The sequence below is a fragment of the Diachasma alloeum genome, unplaced genomic scaffold (genome assembly GCF_001412515.2).
Source record: "Diachasma alloeum isolate Michigan unplaced genomic scaffold, Dall2.0 Dall_scaffold_00300, whole genome shotgun sequence".
Classification (NCBI taxonomy): domain Eukaryota; kingdom Metazoa; phylum Arthropoda; class Insecta; order Hymenoptera; family Braconidae; genus Diachasma; species Diachasma alloeum.
In genome coordinates this window covers 1,968,863-1,979,945 of record NW_021680439.1, presented here as the reverse complement: position 1 = coordinate 1,979,945, position 11,083 = coordinate 1,968,863, and the positions used below count along the sequence as shown (strand labels likewise).

The following is an 11,083-nucleotide window of genomic DNA, read 5'->3' as shown; positions in this document are numbered from 1 at the left end:
GAGAGAGAGAGGAGAGAGAGAGAGGAGAGAGAGACAGAGACAGAGAGAGAGAGAGAGAGAGAGAGAGAGTGACGTGGGCCTTGAGCGGCCCACGCCACTGACGTCAGAGGGGAAAACCTTTTCCCACCAATGAGAGCCAAGAGAAGCGTTCGAGAATGGTGTCGCTAGTGTCAACCCAAGAGTGGGGATGGACCTAGGACATCATAAAAACCCTTCAGAGAATTTACTAGGGGACAGAAAGTTCGAGGCAGAGTTCGAGTTAGAGTAATAGAGTTCGAGTTAGCTAGAGAAATCTCAGAGAACCAACGTAGAGAGAGAGTTGAGATTCGAGTGAGTTTTACTGTATAAAAACTGTACAAAGAAACGTATATATATATGTGTATTAAATGTGTGTTTGAAAAAAAGTCTTTTTATTTTAAAAATCCTTTTAAAAGAATATCCCCACAATAATTCCTGAACGGTGTACGGTGGAAATTTTCCGGAAATACGGTAATACGGTTTGCAGTTTTTTATTTTTGGTTCCATATGTATACCCTCTCGGGTTTTTACATTTTGTTCCCTTCCCTATCTGCGTTACCATGGGCCGACTTACTTTATCCCCAACTGCACCCCATTCAGGATTGGACTGCCAGGGAAACCATGGAAAACCTCAGTCGTGCAGCCGGCCGACAATGCAGGGATTCGATTGTGTCCATTGGTCACACTGACTCAATGGGAACAGTGGTTCTCTACATTCGAATTCGCCTTTGTATTTTCTCCCTCAGCTTCCCCTTTTTTTCATGAATCCAAATAAAAATGTCCCATAATACAATTTTGCTTTCCAATTACCTAAATTGTAAAAGACACGGTGAGGGCGAAAAATTAGTCATCCGTTACACTGTTGAAAATTTTCGTTTGAATATTTCGTGCCAAATTCCAAAAAATTTTACCGTGTTCAAGCTCTACTGAAATTTCAAGAAATCGTGTCATTGAAAAATCAATAATCAAATAATCAATTCCATTGATTTTCTGCTCAAATGATCTGGAAACTAATAAAATACTTGATTTTTCAGTCCAATTATTCTGTAAAAAATCAGGAAAATTCAGGGAAAAATTGAAAATTTAGGTCATTTTGTTGCTAAATATTCATGTTGCACTGAAAATTCAATGAAGTTGTGAAATTTCCATCTCACTCCCGCTGAAAACTCATGAATTTCCATGAATTCTACTTAAAACTTGAAATTTCATAATCATTTTTTCCCTAAATTCAATTCAATGTCACTTTCATACTGATAGACTGATTGATTTATTCCAAACGAGTTTCGTTAACTATTAACGAATGGTAGAGTTTAATGTGACCAAATGAATATTCGTTAATAGTTAACGAATGGGTCACTTGAAAAGTGAAAATCGAGTCAAACAAGGCTCCTCGAATGTGCATTTGTTAACTGTGAACGAATGAATATTTGGTGAAACCAAATAGACCCTCGTCTCCAACCAAATCAATTCGTTAACAATAACTAATCCTTTCTACCAGTGCATGAGATTTACTATAATATCTTCCATGAAATTTCAAAAAATTTCTAACAATGTATGTTACAAAAAAATCGCGGAGGCAGCAACTGATTTGCACTACGTCAAAAAAATCTGCAATTAGTTGGGAGAATGCACCGTCAAAGTTTCATTTGAATTGATGTTAGCTCCATAATGCCAAATATGAAAAGTCAAACCAGGACTCGACAAAATAGATTAAACTGATGAATGTGGAACACAGAGATATCAACCGCTGTAAAACCTAACGATAATGTTTGAACGAGAAAAATCACTCATAACCCATAGAATTAAATAACTGGGGCCCTCTTCTCGATGTTGGTGAATTCTCCTTCGTGCACGAATCGGCGATCGTCAACGAATGTGCTATACAACTACTATACGCAGTTCGTCAACGAACGTCGATTCGTGGACGAAGGACTATTCACTAACGTCGAGAATATGGCCCCTGATGAAGAGTAACATGAGCTGTGGAGTCCCAAAGAATTTTATCAATCCTTCCCTGAGTTCCCTTATATTTCATCACTTCGTAGCAGAAAAAAATAAAGGAAGACATACTTTTATGCCAGTGTGCTAGAAGAAGCCATGTCGGGTCGACGATAAGACGCGTATACACTCACGCATAACTCGAGTCGTATTCTTTCGTCGGTCGTTGTTCGCTCGAGCAACTAAACGGTATATGGAGGAGACCGCTCGGGGAATCCAGGGGTTATAGTCAATGCTCGTTGGAGTAAACTGCACCGAGAAAATTTTACCACGGGAAATAAGAAAAATCAGAAACACATTTGGATTAACGGAAATTGTATGAGTCGAGAGGAGGCATAAATTAACAATTTTCATTTGAATTCTGATTGGATTCAGCTTTATTTCTCTTCGATGGAATTAAAAAAAGGGGGAATGAGGGCTAGGCTGACGTCCCGTTACTAGATAGATACATTGCATATATTTTCGTGTATGTGTGCCGTGGTACGTGCCCACACGACACCGTAGTGTTCCATGGAATTCAGGGGAAAGTCGAACGATTCTACGGATTTTTATTTCGTTTACAAACATGAAATAAAAAATAAGGAAATAGAGTATGTTGGGGTCTATTTCTTTCATTGCTGAAGTGCAATTCTGTATTTTAATATTTGAAACTGAGATTGGGCAGTGATCAATTTTTGGAATGTTTTATATTCCATTTTTAGAAAAATTCCTGTGGAGAGGAAAATACGAAAAATCTTATGGGTCGTGGGAAATTAGATTAGACAAGAAGAAGTATCACAAAGGTCATATAATAGACGTCGAAAAGGACGGGAGGAGCACGAAAAATTACTGGTCTGTCTGATAAAGTTCACGACAATGACCTCATTTATTATTTCCATTTTCAACAATTTTCCTTGTTGCGGTTGATATTCCATGGCCGGTGAACTTTATGACGATTTTCGCGTAAAATTTATCGTAAAAGTTTTCCTACTGTGAGTAATTCAGGTAGTTTTGCAATAAATCATAGTCAAATATAGTAATCAGCGCAATAATGTTGATATTTCCTTGAAATAATGGTGATTTTTTTTCTGATTCCGCATGTTTTCGTTCATTGAAATTGGATGTAAAAACTTTATGGAGCATAATTATAAAATGCGGAAATTATAGTAACTGCTTTTAATTTTCTACACGAGAAAAACTTTACTCGAAAAATCACCGTTAAAATCACCAAGTCTTGTCAGTAAAAACATAAAATTTTTATGGGTTGTCGGAAGAATGACAATGGAAATTAATAATAATGCACGAAAAAGTATAGCATACGGCTGTCCAAAAGTGATGTGTCACATAGGCAATTTTTAGAACGGAATATCATATTTTTCTTTTCATTTTTTTGTGAACCTCATTGTAACATCCATGGTTAAGATCTGTGGACACTAATTTCGGATAAAAATTATTTTCCATGTAGATTTCAATAATGAATAAAAAATTGAGTGGTCCTGAAAGGCTAGAGAACTGCGTAGAAACTCGAAAAAGCAAAATGGAAGGAAATCACGTATGACAAAATCGTATAAAATTTTCTATATGGATTGCGTATAGAAATTCTATATTTAGAATTCTATCTTTTCGAATATTTTCTATACGAATTATTTGTATACATGAATTCTTACATAAATTTTTGTTTTCATACGAAAGATGCCTAAACGCTCCAGAGAAAAACGTAGAGAAATGTCGCAACTCCATACGAAATGTTTCTACATTGTGAATTTCCTATGTTATCGATAGATCAATAACGTAGGAAAAGCACTAAAATTACCGATGCCCCATTCAACCGCGTGTATAAGTAGCAACTTCAAAAATTATTCCCATTATTATTGTCTAAGTAGGGGTCTTACCACTTTGCACACGGCTTTCAAATGGATCGAATAATCTGTTCAGCAATTTTCATTGAATTCACTGCTTTTTTTTCCAGCTATGCACCCCGCCATAATAACTTGTCGATATTATATCTCCCATGAGAATAATATCAGGAGAATACGTCGAGAGGCATTTTCGATGGAACATTTTGTCAGCTCATGAACAGCTGTTTCGTTGATACTTTCTCCTAGCATCACTTAATCCCGAGATAATGTCATAATCAACGAAATACTCATGTTTGAATCTGTGTAGTCATTCATAATCTTTGATCTCTCGGATTAGTAATAATACAATTTCAACATATCATTTCAGGAATTCCATATGTTCCACGGAATCGTCGAAATGCTCAGAATTTTTCGTCACATTTAATTCTGGAATTTCTAGAATTCCTCTCAATTTCACATCCTTACTGACAACAGGACGGAAGTGATGAAATGGCTGAAGTGCACATATCATATCTCTGTAATTCTGCAACTATCCGATTAAGGGGAGACAACTGAGTTTTCAACATCGCAGGCTATTGAAGTGAGAATCTCCATATGTTTCTCTCATATTCCATGAATACAAAAAATGTTATGTATGTGAAAAAACTCATTATTTACTGTTTGGTAGCCGCGTAGAAACCTGGAATGACAATCGAAAAAGCGATCCAGTGTAATAAAACGGTTGAATTTTTTTAGATAGACAATATTTTCCCCCAAAATTTCTTGAAAAATGCGTAAAAAAATAATTACGATCGAGGAGCTACTCACTCCCGAAATCATGGCGCCACTCTGTGATGAAGTCAATCCGAAATAACGTTGAAATCATGTAGTCATTGAAATCATCGAAATCACGTGATTTCAACTCTCTGAAATAATTCCCGAAAACACGCAGAAGTCTTGAAGTCGTGTCGAAGTCATTGTAAATTAATGAATGTTTTGTAAGAGAATGCAACGAAGTTTATTCATCGTGATATCAGTTATTTCATTACCTCTTAAATCACTGATTTCGAATCTACACAGAGAGAAATTGTCTAGAAAAATTCTAGTACGAGTACTGGAAAAAATTACAATCCACCGGTTGTAAAAAATTCTAGTCCTGTTAAGGTAAAATTTCTTGGTATTTCTAGTAAAATTTCTGGGGATTTCTGTGAAATTTCCACAGAAATACGGGGAAAAATTCACGTTTTCCCCAATAAAATTTCTAGTGCCGGCACTGGAATTTTTTCCTGGCCGTCACTTTGCGCCTTTTTTCCCATGCTAACACTAGAATTTTTCTAAAAAATTTCTCTCCGTGTATGAAATCATTCGATGTCAATTGCAATCACAAAATCACATCGCGATTCACTTGAAGAGATCAATTTCATTTCTTCCCGAAATCAATTAAATCAACCCTGAAATCACGTGAAGTCTACTTCATTTCGAAATCGTGGTATCACTTAATCAGGGAGTGAGTGTCCCCTCGATTACGACTTATTTTCATTTTGGATCATTTCTCATGTTTAGTAGATTTTTTCATAGATAAAACAGATTATGCTGTTTAAGAGAAAAAAAAGTTTGTCATTCTAAAAATTAGGCAGCACTCGACCGTTATTTTTATGTTACTTTAGGCTTCTCCACAAACAATAAAAAATAAACAATGAGTTTTCCTCACATTAATTATCAAATTCGCTACAGAATATAGGGGAAAAATATGGAGATCCTCGCATTGATAATCCGTAATATTTTTGTTGTTTACATTTCATGATGGCAAAAATTAATTTGATATTTCTTTTATATGTTTACAATAATATTTGACAGAACATTTTTTTGGTTTGAAATTCTGAGAAGCGCGAGGCATGGTGTGTATGTATTTGGTTTTTAAGACTGAATGAATGAATAGAGGCTTCCATGGGTCTATGTCGCCAAAGCTTCAGACCTTTGAGATTTTTGCTTATAGGATTAGTTCTTCCAAGGATTTTGAGCGTGCGGATAAAGATTTTATGACTTATCTAGACTTATTTATTAATTAAATCATCCATGTCCAAGAGTTTTAAACTCTTAGTGGTCTCTCCTTGAAGAATCATTTCAAGAAAAATAGCCAAGAGTCTCTTTGGACAAAACCTTTCACATCAACAAAAACAAACCTCAAGATTAATGAAGGTGAATAATTGTTTATTGACCTTAGCTCTAGTTTTTGAATATTTGAAAAAAAAATTCTGTAGTGAAGTGGTAAACTAGGAAAAGTGCAATTTTTCTTAAAAATTTTTCTATTGCTTGAATCGAGAGTTCTCTCAAAAGTGGTTAAATTATTGAATTCTCCTAAAAAATTCCATTTTTGCACTTATTCTAGTTTACCACTTCACTACAGAATTGTCATTCATTATTCTATTCGGCACCGGTTCCACCTATTGTTTGGATCTTCTTCGGAAAGATACTAAGACCAATTATTTGTGAAACACCATGAAATATCAAATTAACATGTTTGGCATACAAAAAACGAGGACATAATACGTGACACATACTTAAGGGATTCTATGAAATCTAAAGGCTATGTCAAATGTGTATGCAACAGTCAACGCTCTGAGGATTCGTTCTTACATTCCCTCACTTTCATGATATTCAAAAATTTACGAAAACTCGAGCGATTCCTCCAATTCCACACATTTTGTCTCACCAATCAATAAAAAGTAAATGTCAATAGATCTTTTTCCTTAAAATTTCCTCCCCTATAATAAACATTTCTTAAAGCCCCTTCATTTTCCTCATCATCCCATAATGTATTCATTATTTTATCATTTATCCCCATTGTTAATATGCTGCTTTACGGGTAGGTTTCCAACAGACCGTTGTCGAAAGCCTGTAAGCATTATGTATTAATTACTTTTATTTTCTCTAATTGGTTTATTGGAACCGAACAGCTGGGCCGCCAGAGGCCAATAACAGGGCAATAATTTAAAAAAAAGAATACAAGTGTCCTTAATGAGATTTAGACAATTTTATATATATTCCCACACTTACATCCGTTAAAGACATGGAGTGTTCAATCAATTGCACATCAAGGGAGATAATTATATGTAATTACCAAAGACATCCTATCAAAACGACTAAAATCTACAATCTATTTCAATCCGAAAACCATTAACATACGGCACTGAAACCCTCGCAGACTATGAAATCACGTTTTCTGATTTTAAAAAATTCGAAAAAACCCGGATTAATTTGAGTTCATGTTGAACCTCATGAGTCACGTAACAGCTTTTCCCGGAATTACCGAGCCTCTGGCGGTCTCATCGCGTTGTACACCTCGAGGTTACAGCATTTTGTTTCCGTTCGGTTTTTTCTCTCCCCCGAGCCATTGCACCAGTGTTATTTGGTGTACATGCATTCGAACCCCGTATACACGCGTCAATAGTAGTGAAAATACCGAGAGAACTAGAATGAGAGGAACACATCGAAGTGTCTCATTCTCAGTATCTCGATCGATATAACGTACTAGATGTTACTTCCTCTTCGTGGCTGTTGGGATTGTGCAACTCAGCGAGTGGAAGTAAGAAAATAAATAACACGTTTTTCCAGGGTATATACTCAGTCATCGTCGTATGTAATGATGTAACAGCCTTTGGAGTGAACCAAGTGGGTAGCGGAGCCGTCTCTTTCTATCCCTTCGTATGCACGCAATAACGTGCACTAGGCGTCGGATATGATGATAATAATCATAATGAGTTGCATATGTTAATGACACATTTAGAATTTTCCTTCGAGATAATTCTGTGAAATGAATATTGTAGAAAAATTGGAAAATGTCGGTAGCCCGGTTTCCTTTTACAAAAATAGTGTATCTATGAGAAAACAAAATAAATAATGTCGGTAACTGACTGATTAAAACAGAAGCGGGAATTACAACTCGTCGAGAAAAAAATGTGAAAAGATATTGGACTGGAAATTTACGCAATTAGCTTGCAGAATAATATGTATTAAATTTTAGAATTGATTGAATTCAATTGATTGAATCCAACAATTCCCTTTTAAAATCATTTTTTTGACTCTACAGTGACGATAATATATTTGTTATTTTATTGAGACAGAATTTTCGTTTTACGGGGTATTTGTTGATTTATTCAATTTTATTTAACAAGAAATTCCTACACCTAGCGCAGCTTGGGGTGCTAGGGCTCAAGATTTGACAAAATAAAATAATGTAATTCTGCGAAATGAACATCGTAGAAAAATTGGAAAATATCCGCAGCCCGGTTTCCTTTTAGAAAAATAATATCTGTGAGAAAACCAAATAATTAACGTCTGTGAATGACTGATTAGAACAGAATCAGGAATTACAACTGATCTAGAAAAAATGTAAAAAGATATTTGACTGGAAATTTACGCAATTAGTTTACAAAATAATATGTATGAACTTTTTGAATTGAATAAATTCAATTGATCGAATTCAATAATTCCCCGTTGAAAGTCTTTTTACTCTATTATTTCTATTATTTCTTCTTTCAATTTTGTTTTTGATTTTACAGTGAGGATAATATATTTGTCATTTTATTGAGACAGAATCTTCTTTTTACGGGGTATCTGTTAATTTATTCAATTTGAGTTGACAAGAAAATCCTACACCTAGCGCGGCTTGGGTCAGTGGCTGCTAGGGCTTAAGATTTGACAAAATAAAATAATGTAATTCTGCGAAATGAATATTGCAGAAAAATTGGAAAATGTTGGTAGCCCGGTTTCCTTTAACAAAAATAATATCTACGAGAAAACAAAATAATTAACGTCGGTAACTCACTGATTAGAACAGCATCCGGAATTACAACGCGTCTATAAAAAAATGTGAAAAGCTATTTGACTGGAAATTTTCGCAATTAGTTTGCAGAGAATTATATATATGAAATTTTTGAATTGATTGAATTCAATTGATCAAGTCCAATAATTCCCTTTTGAAATTATTTTTACTCTATTATTTCTATTATTTCTTTTCTGAAGTTCTTTTTTTGATTCTGTAGTGAGGTAGGAAACAGAAGAACCCTGAAATTCATAAGGAGTTTATTCTGCAGATATGTATCTTTGAAATGATGAAGTTTATCGAACCTGAAAGATTCAGCAGCAGACTTTTTCATGGGGATTTTGATGAACCTAAGAAGAAGTTTCCTCACCACTTTCTCCTAATAAAAATGGATAGTATTTAGGTTGAGAGTCATCAGAAAAGAGCCACATATATTAAATATCGCCAAATAGTCTATGAATTTCCCTCTTTAAATCCTTCCCACACCCACAAACTCCAGAAATATTCCCAAAATGTGAAAAATTTATGAAAATTCTTATTAAATTCGCCAAGAGACTTTTGATAGAACATTTTCTCCTCCCCAAGAATTCCCTCAATTCTGGAGACACCCACAAATGAATCCCTACAAAATTCTCAAACTCCAACTGTTCTCACCACTTCATTACAATCCTATTCATTCAGCTCACGACGATTCCAACTCCTCTAATCACCGCAAGTCTCTCTTTCCCCCGATAACACACCGATAAAGTAAGGTTACATTCCAGTCTCCCAGAACGAAGTTCCCCGACCCCCCCTCAATAAAAAAACATGACGGACTCTCAGGTGTGCAGTACAGGAAATACGCGTGTGCGCCGGGTCGAGGCCCCTGGTGCGCAACTACGCGTTACCCCGCAGAGATGAATGTTTTTTCCAAGAAAAAACATCTGCAGAGGGACACAATGCGTCTCACTGCAGACGTTTCCTTCAAAAGAGTTTTTATGTGTCGCAAGTATCCCCCTGTGGCCTACCCTCTCAGGGAGCCCCTTAGAACCTCAAAAACCCCGAGTAAAAATAAGTTGAGCGTGTGCATGACCCTCGAGGGGTAAGGTTAGGTCCACATTAAATAATAGGATGAATTAAAGATATTGCACAAACCTCGTTGAAGGCCATCTTCTTAGCTATGCTTCCTGGTGGCTCTCGGGTGGTGCTCCCCGCACCTCCTTGTCCCACCTTAAAACCTGTATGGAGCAGCCACGAGTGATAATCTCGTCGCCGGCAATGCCGACAACGTCAACGTTACTGCTACTTCCCGGTGTTAAACTGCACTCGTGGTCGTCCTCCACCCGAGCGCCAGATCGTTCGGCGCATCGAGATTGTTGACAATTTAACGATTTACTTGTTGTTGACGATTTTATTGATATCTCGCCGAGTTTATTTACACTTGTCACAGTTGTTGAGATTTTTGAGGCTATGGTGATGCACATACGTTAACAGAGGACACCGGAGAGCACCTTGACCCCCTCCGATAGGTCGAAATGTCGATTTATTAGTGTTTTATTTTTAATTTTTGTTTAAGAGTCCCGCTTGGATCGAATTTTTCAATGGTTTCGTATCACTGTCCCACGCGCACTTTAATTGCGGCTGATGGTTGGTTGTCACCAGGTCAGGGCCCGTTGGGTTAGACCATTTAGACCCTGGGACATTGAAGTATACCGAGAGTTACATTCCTCAGGTGGGAAACGAATTCCCAGAGAGAACAGAATTGAGGAATTGAACTGACCTGGAGTGAGAGAGCACTCGTTTTTCACCACTGGGGGGGTTTTTTTGAGAGAGAATCGAAGGGTCAGAGACTCTGGGGGAGTGCTCTGGGTAGGGGTTTATGTTCATAGGTATTGTGCGAGGGTTATTGTGATTTGGAGGCTTTACGTCACCGACAGAAAGTGTTTTTTTTCTCACGTATTTATGAATTATCACCTACGGTTACCGCAAACAGTACAGCGCCATCTTGATTTATCAATGGATCAACCGTGTTATATACTTTGTGCTAATGCGCGCGCATGTGGGTTTGGATTTGTGGTGACATCTCCCATGAGCCGGGGAGGATAGATCGTCGGAGGTTTAGGAGTTGACGGATGGTAAGAGAGTGCTCTGGAATTTTCGACGCGAGTGGTTGGAGAGGGGACGGCCATATAATTACCAGGAAAATAATGAATTTTCTAATGAAATCAATTTAGATCTTTTGGGAATAATTTAGGATAGTTTAGGAACATGACTTTACAATTTAGGAACTAATAGCTTTTTTTCAATTAATTTGTCTTTATACGACGCATAGTTGGCTGGTGAAATTGTCAAATGTCATTAAAATTAGCATACATCGATGCAAAATCATTTGGGCATTGTAAAAGATTATAATTTGCAGTTTGGGAATCGGAAATTATTATAAAAA

The 11,083-nt window shown here is 36.5% G+C and overlaps 1 protein-coding gene across 2 annotated transcripts in view; it reads right to left on the bottom strand.

Moving 5' to 3' along the window:
• The window catches only part of LOC107039489 (serine/threonine-protein kinase 26), a 56,605-nt gene extending 45,978 nt beyond the window's left edge, over positions 1-10,627 (bottom strand). For both annotated transcript variants that reach the window (XM_015259118.2, XM_015259119.2), the window contains exon 1: positions 9,793-10,627. In XM_015259118.2, coding sequence (XP_015114604.1) covers positions 9,793-9,807 — 15 coding nt within the window. In that variant the 5' untranslated portion in view covers positions 9,808-10,627. The remainder of the gene's footprint in view (positions 1-9,792) is intronic.
• Positions 10,628-11,083: the final 456 nt, after the last annotated feature.